The 18,739-nt window shown below is 40.9% G+C and overlaps 2 protein-coding genes across 3 annotated transcripts; both read left to right on the top strand.

Annotated features, from left to right (window-relative positions):
- The first annotated feature begins 125 nt into the window (after window positions 1–125).
- gspt1 (G1 to S phase transition 1) lies at window positions 126–8,542 on the top strand. The gene is made up of 13 exons (XM_061756074.1): window positions 126–530; window positions 1,277–1,537; window positions 1,628–1,661; window positions 1,799–1,876; window positions 2,489–2,669; window positions 3,374–3,528; window positions 4,274–4,414; window positions 4,545–4,638; window positions 5,316–5,396; window positions 5,704–5,877; window positions 6,301–6,390; window positions 7,618–7,786; window positions 7,874–8,542. The coding sequence occupies exons 1-13, from the start codon at window positions 335–337 to the stop codon at window positions 7,924–7,926; spliced, it is 1,707 nt and encodes a 568-aa protein (XP_061612058.1). The 5' UTR covers window positions 126–334; the 3' UTR covers window positions 7,927–8,542.
- Window positions 8,543–8,916: 374 nt separating this feature from the next.
- Window positions 8,917–14,033, top strand: rsl1d1 (ribosomal L1 domain containing 1). 2 transcript variants are annotated; one of them, XM_061756076.1, is made up of 9 exons: window positions 8,917–9,043; window positions 9,264–9,403; window positions 9,699–9,837; window positions 9,949–10,097; window positions 10,384–10,485; window positions 11,391–11,484; window positions 13,291–13,404; window positions 13,508–13,693; window positions 13,776–14,033. In XM_061756076.1, the coding sequence occupies exons 1-9, from the start codon at window positions 9,005–9,007 to the stop codon at window positions 13,881–13,883; spliced, it is 1,071 nt and encodes a 356-aa protein (XP_061612060.1). In that variant the 5' UTR covers window positions 8,917–9,004; the 3' UTR covers window positions 13,884–14,033. The 2 variants fall into 2 exon arrangements, with proteins under 2 accessions (XP_061612060.1, XP_061612059.1); XM_061756075.1 differs by having other exon boundaries at window positions 13,505–13,693.
- Window positions 14,034–18,739: the final 4,706 nt, after the last annotated feature.

The following is an 18,739-nucleotide window of genomic DNA, read 5'->3' as shown; positions in this document are numbered from 1 at the left end:
AACGTAGGCCCGTGATACAATTTGGCTCGACCCTACGTACAGCTTCGGGTTACCTGGCCACTGAAGGCGCTATTACCGTCGTAAACCGAAGACCGCAGCCAGCATGGGACCAGTGGGGACCTCTAGTGGCGACCGCAGGGCATGCATCGGCTAAACACTACTCGTCAGCTGCGCGCTCCATATGCTTGTCAAAGCAGCATAGCAATGGGAAGTTCACTAACAGCGCTGTCAAGTATTTAAACCTACTGATAACCAGCCGCCTTTCTAGCAGAACGACAAACACCTACCAGCTCTACCGACACAGGATAGCTTATCGACTCTGGTAAACGGAGCAATGGACCCGAGAGACACGGCTCCGGATTCGTGGGAGCTGGAGGAAGACGCCGAGGCCCCGGCCACCTCGGCGGCTCTCCCGAGCGCCTTCGCCGCACTCAACGTCAACGCCAAGCCGTTTGTCCCCAACCTCAACGCCCCGGTGTTCGTGCCGACCTTCCTTCAAAGCAGCGCCGCGGAAATGCCTCCTTCCGAGGGTAAACTTCCGCGAAAGCTAGAAAACACTTTAGAACTTAGCATAACTTGCTAACTATCTTGCTAACGCAGCTAAAGTTAGCCTGTGTCACTTGCCAACACGTCGACTCCGTGTCGCCACCAGTTAGCGCTCATTCATGACGAAGTTACACCCACACCTCCTGAAACGTTGCCAACATCGTGGGATGAATATCAATGAACATTTAAAATGTTTGCTTTTCTCTCCTTATCCAGTTGGCAGCATGGGGGTGGCACAAACAGTCGATATGCAGCCACAATGAATTAACTATGAACACCGAATGGGATTGTGGTCAGGTTACAGAGGCGCAGGCTGATAACAGGGGAGGTGTTGGGTCAAGTGCCAGGGTGGGTACGCTGCTTACTCGAAGCTATGCTTGAAACGTCAAACCATCAGGAATGCCTTGGGGGGGTGCTCTCGAAGTTTCACATGGTGAGCCTTATTTGGATTGCTGGCATTGGTGAACCACAAGCACTGCCTTGTGTGAATGTTATGATGCAACCTCACTGTTCCACGTCTGAAATAGACTTCCCATTGGACTGCATTACGCGGCCTGGGATTTTGACCAATAGTGTCAATTAGACCCTTGGACGTCTTAGTTTATTGAGTCGAAGTCACATGTTTTACATGTAAGGTGTGTCAGAAAAGTTATGTTTCAAACCAAAACTACAAACTAGGAGTTTTGAGAGACGAGGCTTCCAGAGTCATCCAGTGAGCGTTTGTTTCCAGCTCCGGTGGAGAACGGCAGCTCGGAGGCAGATATGGCCGCCGACGAAGACACGTGGGAGCAGAACGATGAGCCGGGCGGAGGCGGCGGACAAGAGGACCCGGTGGCGGCTGGGGATTGTCACCCGTATGCTGAGACCAAGGAGGATGAGGAGATGATCATGGAGGAGGAAGAGGAGGAGATGCCTGCACCTAAAGTGGCGCCTTCAACACCAGATGCCCCCAAGAAAGAGCATGTGAATGTTGTCTTCATCGGTCATGTGGGTGCGTAAGCATTAGCTGCATCATTGTCTTTAAGATGACCTCAAAACGACAGTTTAATATTATAATCATCATTTTTCTTTTGACCGTTAGATGCTGGAAAATCAACTATTGGTGGACAGATCATGTGAGTAAATATTGTGACGTCCTCTTCTTACACATTTAACTTTTGCCTTTCCAGTTAACATGGATATTTGACTTCTAAAGCCGTCAATGGCAGTGAATGTGTTAATATTTTTTGTGTATGTGTTTTTTTCTCATTAGGTATTTAACTGGAATGGTGGAAAAGCGAACTTTGGAAAAATATGAAAGGGAAGCGAAAGAAAAAAACAGAGAGACATGGTAAGCATGGCTTGAGTTCTGTTTTTGGAAGTGTCCAATTTTGATTTGATGCGTATTTCCGATTTTTTGTTTTTTTAATGGGTTGATTTCCATATACATTTCAAGTGACACATATCCAATATGGCTGTGTTTACATTTATGGTGCACATGGAACAACCCACATGCACAGACGCCCAAATTGCACATAAATAACTCCACAAGCAGGGACGACATGGAAGTAATCAATAAAACGATAATAATAATGATAATAATAATACTCTTCAATTGGTCTGAGCTGACTCTTCCTCCATTGATTTCAATGAGACTCCTCCGAATTACTCCTCTGGCAACCATCTGAAATTATTTTGCTTATTTAACAACACACCTCTAATGTTGCATATTTAGTCTATATTTAACTGTTATAGTTTATATTTACAGTGGGTGGTTATTAATGTGTTTTGTTTTGTGTTGTTGGAGCAGACAAGGGTGTATATCTGTCACCAATTGGTGACATCAGACTTGCGTTGACGGGGTATATTCGATACCGATAGTCCAGTTTAGTAGCGCGCGGCGGGTTTTAAAGTCATATTTTTTTGATACAGTTCTGCATACGTATTTTCATCGTGGTCGCAGGTACCTGTCGTGGGCACTGGACACGAACCAGGAGGAGCGAGACAAAGGGAAAACGGTGGAGGTAGGCAGGGCTTACTTTGAGACTGAGAAAAAACACTTCACCATCCTCGACGCGCCTGGACACAAGAGCTTTGTCCCTAACATGATCGGAGGAGCGTCGCAAGCCGATCTGGCTGTCCTGGTAAGATGGATTTAATTGTTGATTAAGTAATCATTGTTTGATACACTCATTGTTATGCATGCATGTGTTAAAAAAAAAAACCTCATGCATCCTTGTCATCTTCCTGTTGTCACTTCATCTTTCAGCATGTCCCCTAAATGATACATATACTTTTTACTGGTCATCAGAACACATATTTGTATTTTCGCTGTGCAAACCCGTTCATAACCTCGCATTTTCATGAAAACAGTAAATATTTGTATGAAAGACACTCTTCGGCCATGAATATAAAACAGTCAAATGGCAAAACAGTTAGTAACGTGATGACTGAGCATGTCTTCTTGTGCCATCTACCGGTAATGTCGTATTCTTCTGCTGCTGCGCAAACTAGTTATGGCGCAGTCCACACGTCATATGTCAGGATGAAGGAACCTATGTAATTTTACTACTACGCTATATGCCTTTTTTCCCCCGCTTGTTACAAAAAGGCCTTCATGCTTTGAACTGGCTGAAACGGAATAATGCTTGTGGGTTATAGCGCCACCTGTTGCTTTGGACTGCTACTTTGTCCGTTTTCATGTGGATGATGTACACGGAGAGAGAACACTTGCTGTAGACAGTTTAACACTGAACTGTTTTTTTTTGTTTTTGTTTTTTTTTAAATAAAGGTGGACTGCAATTAAATGTTTCGTCATTAAAGTCGTTTTATTCCTGGCCCATGTCAGGTGATCTCGGCGAGAAAGGGAGAGTTTGAGACCGGCTTTGAAAAGGGTGGACAGACTCGGGAACACGCTATGCTGGCTAAAACGGCAGGTGTCAAGCATCTCATTGTCCTGGTCAACAAGATGGACGACCCCACTGTCAACTGGAGCCTAGACAGGTGAGCAGGGTGTGGATAGAGAGTGGGATTTGGATTTGGGATTGCTATTGTTGTGAAAAACCTTGATTGGTGTTCAGTCGTGACTTCTTGATTGTGGGCAAGCAGTTGCACGTCTGCCTCACATTTCCTCCCACATTCCAAAATGTGCATGTTAGGTTCATTGAAGTGAAGTGTGTCAATGGTTGTCTATACTGTATGATCCCTGCGATTGGCTGGCTACCAGTCCAGGGCGTATCTCGCCTCTTGCCTAAAGTCAGCTTGGATAGGTTCCAGCTCACCCTAATGCTATGAAAAAGGATGGATGTTCTTAATGCAGCATTCATTCATTCATCTATCTTCCGTTCCACTTATCCTCACTAGGGTCGCGGGCGTGCTGGAGCCTATCCCAGCTATCTTCGGGCAAGAGGCGGGGTACACCCTGAACTGGTCGCCAGCCAATCGCAGGGCACATATAAACAAACAACCATTCGCGCACACATTCACACCTAAGGGCAATTTAGAGTCCTCAATCAACCTACCATGCATGTTTTTGGGATGTGGGAGGAAACCGGATTGCCTGGAGAAAACCCACGCAGGCACGGGGAGAACATGCAAACTCCACACCGGCGGGGCCGGGATTTGAACCCCGGTCCTCAGAACTGTGAGGCAGATGTGCTAACCAGTCTACTACCGTGCCGCTCTTAATGCCGCAGTGACTTTTAAAATGAAGAGTTTCTATTGGCTTTTGAGATGTATAAACTTGCAGGTATGAAGAGTGTAAGGAGAAGCTAGTGCCATTTCTAAAGAAGGTTGGCTTCAACCCCAAGAAGGACATCTACTTTATGCCTTGCTCCGGACTCACAGGTGCCAACCTCAAGGAACCCGTCCATGAATGTCCCTGGTACACGTAAGTGGGACTGTTCGCATGATGGCTGCGATTATTCAAAGTTTTGACCCATGTAGAAAGGAGGACATGTTAGATGGACTTAATAAGAAATATCTTTTAAAGAACCACTTTCATTTTTGCTCTCCACCAGGGGTTTGCCATTTATTCCCCACTTGGATAGTCTGCCAAACTTCACCAGATCCATCCATGGCCCAGTCAGACTACCCATCGTTGATAAGTACAAGGTGAGCAGGTGAAGAAGCCTGACAATAGGTCAGATTGTTTCCTGTAAAGTGTGAGGCCAAAATGACAAAATGTCTTCCTCTAATAGAAAACACACACATGCAGGATTGGAATCTGTGTGCCCTCGTTTCCGTTATGTCGATATTCCTCATTCCTGTGATTGCACGATGACTGTCTTGGTGATTAAAGTGTGACTCTGCTACAAGTTTAAAACGATGTGTTTTTGTTATCCAGCGACTGAACATGCCTCATATTCCCTTATTTACTACTGGAGCAACTTCGTAAAATTTAGATTTGCCCAACCCACTCAAATGGCCGTTATTAAGAAAGTGTGATTAATAATTGGTTTCACATTATCATCTACTGTAAAATTTGATCTATGGAGTGCACCAGATCTTTATACTGAACCTATTGCTTCAATGTGTGTGAATTTGATTGAAAAACGAGTGGAGTTACCATTATAAAATGGAGCTCATCGAGCGATTTATTAATAAACAGGATTTTGCTGAGTTAAAGAGAAATCCGCAAATAAGCTGCATCTTTAAGAAGTGTAGGTAAAATAAGTCACAGTTTATAGTCCTAAATTTACGGTGTTCAGTGTCAAGAGAGTGACTAATCTAAAGTAACTATATAACACAGGTTTGTGTGTATGTGTGCGCGTGTTTGTTTGTTTGTTTAGGACATGGGTACAGTCATCCTTGGGAAGCTGGAGTCCGGATCCATCAGCAAAGCCCAGCAGTTGGTCATGATGCCAAACAGGGTGAGATCTGTTGTCGTTCTTCTTGTGGAGTTATCAGGGAAAATATATTCAAAGGTAATACAGTTTTTGTCAATGAAATACATAAAAGGATTTGAAACATTTATAGACATGCATATGTAGCTTCCACATACGTAGCAGTCCATGGTTCAGATGGTTAACGTGAAAATATGACATACCAGTCATAATGAAATCATGAAGGAGAATCATGATAAATTGAGCCACTTGCCAAAATATAGTGCAGGCAAAATGGGATTAAATCAAATAAAGGTGTTTAATGTAATGTGTTTGTTAACAAATGTATTTTCAGCACATAGTGGAAGTACTGAGCCTCCTAAGCGATGAGGTGGAGACGGATGACGCAGGTCCTGGGGAGAACCTGAAGATGAGGCTTAAGGGCATCGAGGAAGAAGAGATTCTGCCTGGTTTCATCTTGTGCAGCCCTGACAACCTTTGCCACACTGGCCGCACCTTTGACGCTCAGGTGAGACGTTTGATCACAACTGCAGGGGGTCCTCAGTTTATAACAGTCGAACGGCATGCAATGAACTAGTTTCCGCAGCGTCGTATGAGGCATAAGAAGACCCCCTCAGTTACCGCTGCACTTAGTATTTCATTGGATGGCTTCATATTAGACCTAGAAATCTTTTCAAATAAATATTCACTGTAATTAAGATTTAACTACGGCTTTAACGTTGGAACGGAATTCCATCTTAAACTGATAACCCACCGTCTATTGTGCTTAAAAAGAAGGAAAAATCCAGGTGCCTCTCGTGATCTCTGCATGCCTGTTTAGTATCTAAAATGCTTGCATAAATACTGAACAAGTTGCACAGGAAACCTTTTGAATTTGTCAAATTACACGATTGTCATATTGTATTCAAAATCTCTCATCCTTTTATTTCAGATCGTCATCATTGAGCACAAATCAATCATTTGTCCTGGTTACAATGCAGTTCTTCACCTCCATAACTGTATCGAAGAAGTGCAAATCTCAGTAAGTTAACTGAAGCAACTGTTTTATATTCTGACCATTTGTTTTTTTTCCCCCCCATTACTGTAAATCCAGCCTATTGAGTGCATTGGTATAACCAGCCGCACATACTAAAACATACTGCGCTGCCTCCTCTGGTCTGTATGCCTTAGCCAGATGGTGGCAGTAGCGTGACAGGTAAAGTTGATCTCTGATGTCAAGAAGGAGACCTCAGCAAAGGACACTCAAGTTAAACTCCAGCAGTTTGTTTCCACAGGGCAGAGAGAATATATGCCTGTTAGTAATGCAATTTGTCTTTAAATGCATTGTATTTAATTTTCCTCAATACTTAAAACAATATCTTGACACTCGTAAGGTATAGTTTGATAAATACAGAGATAATTTTCTTGAATGTTCCTACATCAAGGGCTGAAATTGGACGCCATGCTCTTAACACATTCACTGCCATTGACGGCTTTAGAAGTCAAATATACATGTTAACTGGGAAGGCTGGCAGTGAATGAGTTAAATATAAAGCTCCGTCCAATTGGACTAGTTTGCCTGACTCCATCAGATCCGTCACTTCATTTCAATCGTTCAAGTCATTCATTTTAACTTGCATTAATCCACTCTGTATCTGCTCATGCCCTTTAAGAAAGAATCATGCATCCTTGCGTCTGTGCCCTTAAGCTTCCAAAATGGGTTTCAAACCTAAACTACTTCATGTCATCCATTTTACCCTGTGCTTGCAACTGCTAAAGAGTCTTCTCCTTCTTGTTGCTGTTCTTGATTTGCTTGTGTACTGTTTTTAATGCAGCATATGAATTGTTCATGCCTAACCATTTACATATCCATTTATATACTGCGTCTAAGAATTCAGTTGTCTTTTGTTATATGAATGTCACGGCATGTGCATGTATGACATGTTTATATATTTCTGTTGTAACTCATGCATGCAATTTTTTGGAATGGGCATGTATTCTGGTAGTTTACTTCTGACTGGTAGGGGTGGGCTGGGTGACTTGTGTAGGGAGAGATTTGTTTTTATGAATGTTTGTGTAATGTTGTGTTTATTGTATTTGTGTGTTGGACCACCTCTAAATGAGATGACTCATCTCAAGGGGTAATTCCATAAGAATACTAAAGGTTTATATTAGTAGTTAGTCGACAAACCGACTAGTCTGTGTGACCCTTACTTTATGTTAGTTTGTCATCCTTAGACTTTTGGTTTAATTTCCATCCTGATTTCAGGCCTTAATTTGTATGGTGGATAAGAAGACGGGAGAGAAAAGTAAAACACGGCCACGCTTTGTTAAGCAGGACCAGGTTTGTATCGCCAGGTTCCGAGCAGCGGGAGTCATCTGCATGGAGACTTTCAAGGACTTTCCTCAAATGGGGCGATTCACGCTCCGAGATGAAGGTAACGACACTCCACTCACCGAGTTTGTCATTGTACCTTTATTTATTTATTTATACTATTAATGAGACCTATTTTTCCTCCAACCAGGCAAAACCATTGCCATCGGAAAAGTGCTGAAGCTGGTGCCGGAAAAGGACTAAATGCAACAGTGGCCCAAGTTGTGTAATTGTTCTGCTTGCCACCAGGGGAAAAATGCTGCTGGGCCCAACCACAACAGCTACTCTTCTCTTTACACTCAACTATGCTAAAGAGAAGAACATCCAACTAAGGAGCGTAGAGAGGAATTAATTGTCAAATGAAAATAACAAGACTGGATCAGTTTTTATGATGAACAATCTAAAGTGAGAGACAGCGTCCAGGGTTCTCATATTGAGAGCTCTGCTATGCCACTAATGTAGCGACAGTACACGGCTGACTACGCAGGCCACGCCATTTGTTTTTACTATGGAGATGGATGCAGAGTTACTGAGTCTGGAGAGAACAAAAATACAAACTACAGATTGATTTTGTCTCCTGTAAAAAACAAAACAAAAACATGATGCAATTCTAATTTGATGAGTGCATTTCCAATTGTAATGATTAGAGTCTAAATCCAGCGGACATTTTATTTGCTAGGTGTTGCTGTGCCAACAGTTTTCGTTTGGTCTCTCTCACACTTCTACGATGAACCAAGGACGAACAAACACTCACACAAACAATGCAACTGTTGCATAACGAGGCCACACGAAAAAATAAATCATGACGCTTGATTAAAAATGTTTTCGTTTTTTCCCCCGCCCTGCACTCAAGGTATTTTATATTCTGACATTTACCTTTATTTGTATTAACATTTTACTAATGACAACTAAATTACATTCATAATTATATTATTTATATTATATAATTTAGAATAATTTCTCCCAATCAGAGAGAAAAGTATAATCAAGTCAGTTTACCTTATGAACACGTTTTTGCATCTTCACAGCGGTTTTCATCAGATTGTTTTACATATTTATGGGATAGTGTTTTTCATGAAAATATTTACTGTAATTTTGACTTACTGCGTTAGTAATAAGTACGGCGGCTTACGGGCAAATTTACGTGACGTCGCAAACCGAGGACCACCTGTAAATACATTTTTGTCGCACAGATAAAGTTTTGAGTTTGTATGTTGTGACGTAACACGTGACGTCGTAAGCAACTACGCATGCGTGCGTGGCAGTAACACGTGAAGGCAACATGGGCGACAAAATGCAAGTTGAACTAGACCACTCAGAGGTAAAAAAGAAAAAAAACTTTCTCACCAATTGAACCGTTTTAGCCTGTATAAGTTAATTAGGGTTGATGTTGGTTTGACTAATATGTTTACGCATTGAGCAGTACTGACAGTAATGACGGGCCTTCGCTTATTTGTTAGCTTTGGAGCTAACCCAAATGCAGGCCTCGAACAAAAGTCTGGTTTAACCATATTATTAAACTAAGTGGTTATGTTTCATAGGTGAGAAAGGCTGTTCTAGCCTTGCAGGCATTCCTAAAAACCAAGTCGGCCGGCAAAAAGCTTTTCACGGACGACTCTCAAAAGATCAGTCTGCTCTTCACTCTCTGGAGGATCCCCAAGGAGGCTCAGACCATTCGGATGCAAGTTCATTTGTTCTCATAACATTTTGCTCAACATGTTGTCTATAACGCATATACATATATATATTTCATTGGTGTACTCACAATACTTCATTGTATCATAACCAGAGGTATTTTCTAATACATCTCTTCTTTATGCATTATGTGTACCTAATGTTGAGTCCTGTAAGCGTAAATTCACGAAGTGATCGCAATGGACAACAGATGTATTTCAATGTGATTTAAAAAAAAAAAAAAAAAAAATGTCATTGTATTGGATAAATAATAGTGTTCTCTGTTGTTGTTTGGTCATCAGTCCATTGCCTCATGGCCAACGTACAGCCTCAGAAGAAGTTTGCCTATTTACCAGAGATGAGCCCCAAATGACCGCAGATCAAACTGAGAGGTTTTATAAGAAGTTGATGACAGAACGGGGGGTTAAAAATGTCACTGAGGTAATCACTTTTCAAAGTTTCAAAGACCAGAGTAACATTGGTCTGTACGAAAAAGAAAAGTTTCATTTATACCTCAATGTAATGGCTAATGCTTCCCTGTATCTTTGGCAGATAATCCCCTTCAAGGTCCTGAAGACAGAGTACAAACCATTTGAGGCTAAACGACGCCTATTGGGGAATTTTGATATGTTCCTCTCAGACGACCGCATACGCCGCCGTCTGCCATCCCATATCGGAAAGCACTTCTACGAAAGGAAAAAGTAACAGTTAGACTTTAATGTATGCATTGTCTACATGCCCTATTTAAAGGAAACATAATTTTCCCACAATCTAAAGCTCACTCACAGACATATTTTCAGAAATGGGCATGGTCGTTCAATTTTACTCTTTATGGATGGGCAGAAAACTCCAGAGACCCAACTACTTGTTCATAAGAAAGTGATTCCATTCCATTGTTCCATAATACCAATTCAATTTTTTTCCCTCCGTCACGGTAAAAAGAGCAAACACTGTGTTAAAATGCTGACAGCTCTTCCTTTTTGCCAGGGAGCCGCTTTCTGTGAACCTGCAGAGCAAAAACCTGGCCAGAGACATCCAGAAATTGGTCCAAGGCACCAGTGTGAGGGTCAACAACAAGGGCTCTTGCTGGTGGGTTTAAAAAGTGTTTTGCTCATCTGAATAATAACCAGTAAACTGTCACTTCATTTAATTTAATTAACAAAAAAGGAAAAGTACACTAGGTCATCACACACTATACATCCCAGAAAGTTGTTCAATCTTTGATTTTTATTTATTTATTATTATTTATTTAATTACTGTAGTAAAACAAAACTTAAATTACCTCTCGAAGTTCCCTTAGACTTTGAAGCTAATTTTCTTCTACTTTATCTTGGCTCTCTGGCCCCATTTTGATTTGGGTTCAGTTTTTAGGTCATCATTTCCTTGACATTTTAGTTGTCTGGGTCTGCTGTATTTTTGTTTTGTTGGCAGCATGTTGATTAGTGATTATCACTTCTGCCTCAGAGCCGTTAAGTTCTGGGTTTGCGTCTCAGCTCAGGGCCTCCTGTGTGGAGTTTGCATATTCTTGCATGGTGTTCGAATTCTCCTGCGTCACGAGACGTGCATGTTAGGTTTAGAGAAGACTTAAAATGTCCATATGTGTAATTAATAAGAGTGTGGATGCTTGTCTACATGTTCCTACTTGAGACTGGTGACCATTCCAGGGTGTACCCCAAAGTCAGCTGGGATAGGCTGCCACTCACCCACTAACCAAATGAGGACAAGCATGATGGAAAATGGATGATGAACGTTTTGCTAATCCCGTTATATGTAGCGTAACTAATAGCACCGCACAAGAACCCTGTCAATTCTCTTAAGTGGTTGATGCAGGATATGCTGGTGCTATAGCAAGTCACTGTAAATCCAGGTTGACCTCCTCCTCCCGTGGAGTCCACCTCTACTGCTTTGATACACACTAAGCAGACCAAGCTGGCATGTAAAATATCCACATTTTGTGTACTTTGATCTGACATCATGAAGGATCTGTTTTTCAGTATGGCGCGTGTTGGCCACAGCGGCATGACTGCCGATGAGTTGACGGAAAACATTGAGGCGGCTGTCCAAACTTTGGCTGAAAAAATACGCATGGTGGGTACAGCCTTTTAATAAGCGACAATATGTCGTAGCTTCACCTTAAGAAACGGCTTCCAAGTAATTAAGATGGGTTTTCTATCGTTTTCATATCAATAGTGACAGGATTCTTACGCAAATATGGAAAAGTATGAAATTTGATTTAATAAATTTTGAGGTCTGCAAAAGTATTACCAAGACAGCTCTATTTTCTAGAACAAATAATTATGAATATGGAAAAAAAAAGGTTGTGTGAGAGCACACCGTATTATGCTATGGGCTTGGTGAATACTCGATTCTGATTGACTCAGAAAAGTCCATCAGTGTACACTATCAGCTGATAATGTACACTCTTCGAATGTCTCTAGTTCCTGCCAGTCATTACATGGTTAAAAATGAAGGCGCAGCACGCTTAGCTATTAGATTATACGAGCAAACATGGCACCCTGAGACAGACTTTCTGATGTGCAAATGTGAAGAACTCTGAGGACACAAATTATTGCATTTAAAACAATAGCGAGAGATTTAATAATGTATTTGGTGATTACAACCCGCTTTACTGGGATGCTGCTGATGAATTGAGGAAAAGTTCAGAGACAGAAGCGGCATATAGAGTTCACTTAAAAATTTAATTCAAGTCACAGATGAGAAGGATGAAATCAGTGCGAAGAAAACAACAAAATAGGCGATTAAAACGCCGAGGCACTTCCCGGCACAAAAAATGACAAGTACGAACTGAACACTTCACCGTGGATGTTTTGAAAGGGCACCCTGCGACGATTTTATGCCGCCGTCCAGTCAACGAAGACCGACATAGATTACAGCGTTGCCAGTCTGAGATCTTTCATCACCCGTCACACAGAAATATACAGAATATGTGTCATAATCAAAACTGATTTGTTCATCATATCTGTGGTTATTATTTAACACGGTCAAAACTATTTGCTGGAATACTGTAATGAGTTTACCCGCCATTAGAAAGTTATAGAATCATAATGACGCTTTATAGTCAAGCCCTCAGTCATTGCAAAGGAAAATTTAGTCAAACGTCATTTTTTGACTACAATTTTTTTTTTGTTATGTTGATTAATGGCGGCACGGTGGTCGACTGGTTAGAGCGTCTGGCTCACAGTTCTGAGGACCGGGGTTCAATCCCCAGCCCCGCCTGCGTGGAGTTTGCATGTTCTCCCCGTGCCTGCGTGGGTTTTCTCCGGGCACTCCGGTTTCCTCCCACATCCCAAAAACATGCATGGTAGGTTAATTGAAGTCCCTAAATTGCGTGTGAATGTGAGTGCGAATGTTTTTTTTTTTGTTTTGTTTTTTTTGTATGTGCCCTGCGATTGGCTGGCAACCAGTTCAGGGTGTACCCCGCCTCCTGCCCGATGATAGCTGGGATAGGCTCCAGCACGTCCGCGACCCTAGTGAGGAGAAGCTGCTCAGAAAATGGATGGATGGATGGAAGTACATTAATTAACCTGGTTAATTCTCATTTCACGAATGCAATGTTAATCAGAGTACTGCGATCTGACTTGTGCTTGCCCATACAATGTATTATCGCATTAAAAATGTTTAGGGTTCCCTTTTAAATCCACAAAAAATAAATGCATAAATACTACCAGTCCGTGTGTGCGATTTTCGGCTTAATAGCCTTTTATAAAACCAGTTTGTTGTTGTTGTTGCGTCCTGTAATTTATTTCATGGTGTCGGTCAAGCAGGAGCAAATGCCTTTATTTGTAGATATATGGCATCATTTAGTCATCCTTTATCATTCACACCTTTCCACCAACTCTCTCTTGTCTAAATGATTGTTCTGTTTCTGTGTAGAAGGGACCAGTGCTGAAGATTGTCCACTTAAAAAGTGAAAAATCAGTGGCCTTACCCATCTATACTTCAGACCTAAGTCACCTCATCAGGCCCAAAGCCACAGAGGCGGAAAAGGTGAGGACAGAATTTCAGCGCAAATGCTTCCAAATGCAGTGTTATACCCACGTTGTGCATGTTGATTTTTTATTTTTATTTTATTAATTTTTTTTTAAAGCAGCCTGCTACTGAAAAAACACCCAAGGACACAAAAGAAACCTCTGCAGAGGATGGGGAAGAGAAGGCAAAGAAAAGGAAGGTAGAGGAGAAGGAGGAGAATGATGACGACAAAGAAGAAAAGGAAGATGATGAAGAAATTCCCCAGCTAGTCCCCATAGTGACAGAGGGCAAAAAGCCTCAACTGCAGGTTGGTTCTGGACACAACCACAAGAATTCAACTACATTAATTTCAAACATGGACTTTTTTTTTTTCCCCTGTCTTGATGCAGCGGAAGAAGACCAGGTCTGTAGAGAAGAAACATTCAAGCATACTGCTCAAAATGACCAAGAAAGCAACTACACCCAAAGGAAAAGGAAAAGTACCTAAAGTCAAATGATTTTATTTTGGGACGCTACTCACTCACTATTTTGTAAGATTTTCAATATATTTAACCAGTCGCATCTCGTCTTTGTGAGACTGAAGTATGTTCAATTGGCAGTCACGTTTGTATCCAAACACTTTCTAAGAATAAAATACCTTTACTGATCTTGCACAATGAGTGTTTTGTGTACACGGGTGAGCTGGAGCACCCGCTGTGGGGAGAGAGGAATCGTACATCCTGGACTGGTTACCAGTCGAACACAGGCCAATCACACCGATGGACAATTTAGTCTTGCGTTGAAAATATAGTACTGTACTAAAAAATTACATCGACGATAGGACAATGTCCCTGTTTGACGACATAATAATTTTTTGTGATTCGTACAGAATGTTGCTCAGAAAAAGAATCTCCACTCAAACTGCCATGACTGCTAATGTACTCCTTTTCCAGCCTTTCATTAGGCCATGCATTATGCTTGTAGAGCCTGCTCTGTTCTTCAGTCAGACCCACCCAGCATTTAGGTTATCAAGTCTCGTATTATTTGTAAAATTCAGTTTTTTTTTGTCATTAATTGAAATCAGGTAATTTGTCTTTAAATATGAGTGAAAATTGTACATATGGTATATATTTTTGAATTTATGTTAACTAAGTTATATTAATTTTAAATACAATTAAACGTTGAATTAATTTTGTTAAAATTATGACACAAAAAGTTAGGAATTTTTGGCTTTCAGGTGAAATCTTGATGATGAACCTAAAATGCACTAAAACCTTGACTGGTAAACTGAATTGGACCTCTAAACATTTGAATGTCCAAATGTTCAATGTTAAGTACTTTTTGCACCACATTGCCAAGAACATCCACTTCTGTACCTTTCTGTCACTCTTCTAGTCTCGCTCTATCTTGCAATGGCTCTTAACTCAGTGGTCTCTTCCCTCAGAACATTCTGTTTAAAGCCTCGCAATGGTCAGGCACTGTTGATCAATCGTTAGGTATCGTCTTGGTGTCATGATGTCAAATTGAACAGCATGATGAAGGGAACTGTTTAAATATAATTTCTGAAATATATTAGTAGTCGATTCATGGATTAAATAGCTGTTGTGGATTTTGGCATTCACCTCCTTGTTGAAAAAGTACTGAGCAGATGGACATGAGCATTCAAATGTTTAGAGAAGGTCAAGTTGGGTAGTTGTGAGTGGACTATTTTGAATACTGTACTGTAAAAAAAAACATCCACAATTGACCTGGCGCATATTTCTGTTTTAAAAGTCACATTTGTCCCTTAACCACAAGCATTTGCCCACCCCTGCATTATACTATTTGTCCTGATAGTATAAAAAGCTTTTTTATTATTATAATTTCTTTTTAAATGCGTTTTTACGTCCTCTCGGCAGTGCCACATCATTCAAGAATACCTTGAAGTCAATTATGTCATCTGAGCTCAGCACGTGTAGCAGCTGTTGTGTGTGCTGATGTGCGTCTATTGTCAGCGGGCTGCTTCTCTCAGGCGTGTACAGCTGCTGTACTCCTCGCATACGATTCCACTGCAATGTAATGGCTTTGCATCTTTTAACACCTTGCAGTCTTCTGGCCTGATGTTGGATCGCCGTCCGCTGACTGGCGACAACACTGACCACACTTGTACAATTTACAGCTCTACAAGGATCTACTAGATGAATAAATAATGTGACACAGTCGGGGTATTATTTTAGATTTATGTTAACCAATGTGATTGCAGTTTCTAGTGGTGTAGAAGTGCACTAGTAGGTTCTGTACTATTCCAAACTACACCCACTGTCAAACTATTATTTTAAGACTAAATTCATATACATTATTTTGTAATATTCATCTGACTGTGTCGATTAAAAGAATTCTCTTTCCACTTGCAATATAGTTCTTATGTTTGATCTCAATAGACTGTGCCGGTGAACCTAATCTTTTGGCCAATCAATGTAAAAAGGAAATCAAATAAATCAAACAATTGAATGAGTAGAAACATACTGGCCTTATTTTAGATGGACAGGTACAGTAAGTTTACTTTATTAATCTTAAATTAATTGAAGAAATGGAACAAGAATATTTTATAGTTTTTATGGTACATGTACAGGTGCGTCTCAATTAGAACGCAGTAGAAAACTGAAACTCGTACAGATTCATTGAAGACAATGAAAAATACTTTTCAGGTCAGTTCGTACTGTAATTACTATAATAAATTAATTGTTTCTTATGTAATAGTGAATTTGGGGTTTTCCATTTGCTGTGGAACTTATAATCGTCAAAAAATGTAATGAAATATTTCACTCTGAAACTCTAGCTCTCTCTCTATATTTATATATTTATATTAGTTTCACCTTTTGAATTGAAATACCTACGGAAATAAATTATTTTCCACCATATTCCAATTTATTGAACCGCTCATTAGGGCGTGGTTGTCTATCACCATTCATTTGCAGTTATTGTGTTACACTATGTAGAGCTATTTCTAATATTGCACACAGCGCGCATGACATGATGCAAAATAAATGTGAAACAAATGAATACCTGTGACGGTGTCAAGCAAACATTTTAAACACCATATTGGCAAATGCCGAATTTGTGAAATATGCAGGATCTCATAAGACTGTGCAAGTGCACAGAATGTCTGCATGCATAGGACACAATAATCACAGTTTAAGGTAGGCAAACATTTGTGCTCAAGGGCCACGTTTGATTTTTAAAACAAACTGATGAGCCATATCATTAATTCATTGATGAGGGTAAAAAAAAAAATAATAATCTGTATATAAAATTCCTTATTTTTACTAATTAAATAATTTATAAATACTATATATGTTAAATGTACAATACATACAGTACTATTATTTTACATTTTTTCATTATATTTCCCCCCAAAATTGACTAAACAATTATTATTAACAATTATTTCATGAAATAAATGATGACAAATAATATAAAACAAATAAATCGATTTTAATGAACCATATTCTGCCCTCCTCTGCAGTAGTGTATGTTTTGCTGAAACATGAGGATGATGAAGTGATGCGACCAATGGTGAGTGATGTCGCTGTTATCCGGTGGGTGTTTCTTGTCCACTCATCCAAGACGAGCTGCTCTTTGTGGGTGTGGTGGGCCATCTGGAATTACAGTGTTGTCAACAGGTTTCTGGGCAAGAGAATAAGCACATGACAGATGATATGTCTATCGGGAAGCTGTGTTCGGATGATTCTGATATATGTGACCAGTATAGTCACGGTGCAAGTTTTTTAAGAGTCACAGGATTTTTGTGGACACAATGGAAGACTATGACGAGACAGCGTTTTTCAATGATTACGGGAGCTTGTGTCCGAACAGTCACTCTGGCTCCGTGGGCTCCTCGGATTGGGCCTACCTCCACAAGTCCATCATCTCCATCGTGATGGGGTCTCTTATGTCTGCTGCGGGTGTGGTCCTATTCCTGCTGCATTTCTCTGGGGTGGTGCAGGCGGCACCCGTCGCCTCCGCCTGCGTGTCCGTGGGACTGATGTTCGTGGTGGTGGGCTTGGTCTGGATGCCAATATTGAAAGAGAAGAGGAGGCGTCGGTGCTACTACCAAGTGGCTTGACTCTAATGATATGCATCCAGCCATCCATTTTATATATAGCACCCAGTTCAGGGTCAATGGAGAACTGGAGCCTATCCCATGGCTGACTTTGGACAAAAGAAAGACTACATCCTGAACTGGTTGCCAATCAATAACGGGGCACTTACAGGTGCATCTCAATAAATTAGAATACTAGGAAAAAAATAGAAAACTGTATTTAGTTTAGTAGTGAAACCCATCTAGATTCCCCATTTAGATTCACTATACCAGTGGCTTGCAAAGAGGCGGGTGTAGGGAGCGGTGGCCCGGGGAATCCGCCTGGGAATCACCAAAACGCCCCAACCCATCCTCCGTTGCCAATTGTATTTCGTTCTGAAAACCTTCAGGCAAAGCGGTAAAACATTCAATTACCCTCCCCATATTATTTATGAGTCAATTTCAGCTGCAACATAAAAGATTGAAACATATTAATCAATACATTTAAAGACTGAATACTCCTAATGGCATGGCATACAGTACAGTATGTAACTTGGTTTGCACTCTGTAAATGTTCTTTGGTTTATGAATGCAAATCACAAAGTTTGATGTTTTTTTTTTTTTTTTTTTTTTTTTTTTTTTTTTTTTTTTTTTTTTTGGCGGCACGGTGGACGACTGGTTAGAGCGTCAGCCTCACAGTTCTGAGGTGCGGGGTTCAATCCCCGTCCCCGCCTGTGTGGAGTTTGCATGTTCTCCCCGTGCCTGCGTGGGTTTTCTCCGGGCACTCCGGTTTCCTCCCACATCCCAAAAACATGCATGAATTGGAGACTCTAAATTGCCCGTAGGCGTGACTGTGAGTGCGAATGGTTGTTTGTTCCTATGTGCCCTGCGATTGGCTGGCAACCAGTTCAGGGTGTACCCCGCCTCCTGCCCGATGACAGCTGGGATAGGCTCCAGCACCCCCGCGACCCTAGTGAGGAGAAGCGGCTCAGAAAATGGATGGATGGATGATGTTTTTTTTTTTTTTTTTTAACCGATAATAATAAACCAGTATAATCACTGGCCACATCATATCTAATAACATCCAGTGGAAGAGTAGTTTAAAAAAAATAATCTGTACTCAAAATTATCAAAAAGATATTGTACAGTTTTGATTGACACTGTATTAAATGAATGTTTTTTATGGTGCCTGCCGAATGCTTAGCATGTCCGCCTCCCAATTCTGAGGTTTTGGGCTCGAATCTCTGCTCCGAGTTAGCATATTGTCCCACATTCCCAAAATATCCATGTAAGGTTATTTGAAGTCTCTAAATT

This window comes from Phyllopteryx taeniolatus, chromosome 19, assembly GCF_024500385.1.
Source record: "Phyllopteryx taeniolatus isolate TA_2022b chromosome 19, UOR_Ptae_1.2, whole genome shotgun sequence".
Classification (NCBI taxonomy): Eukaryota; Metazoa; Chordata; class Actinopteri; order Syngnathiformes; family Syngnathidae; genus Phyllopteryx; species Phyllopteryx taeniolatus.
Note: the sequence above shows the minus strand (reverse complement) of the source record. Positions and strands in the feature narration are given on the sequence as shown.

Coding starts and splice junctions, on each gene's coding strand:
- rsl1d1 (XM_061756075.1), top strand. CDS start 9,005: ATGGGCGACAAAATGCAAGTTGAACTAGACCACTCAGAG. Junction 9,404..9,698: donor GAGGCTCAGACCATTCGGAT/GCAAGTTCATTT, acceptor TTTGGTCATCAG/TCCATTGCCTCATGGCCAAC. Junction 10,098..10,383: donor CACTTCTACGAAAGGAAAAA/GTAACAGTTAGA, acceptor CCTTTTTGCCAG/GGAGCCGCTTTCTGTGAACC.
- gspt1 (XM_061756074.1), top strand. CDS start 335: ATGGACCCGAGAGACACGGCTCCGGATTCGTGGGAGCTGGAGGAAGAC. Junction 4,639..5,315: donor CCATCGTTGATAAGTACAAG/GTGAGCAGGTGA, acceptor TTGTTTGTTTAG/GACATGGGTACAGTCATCCT. Junction 5,397..5,703: donor TGGTCATGATGCCAAACAGG/GTGAGATCTGTT, acceptor ATGTATTTTCAG/CACATAGTGGAAGTACTGAG.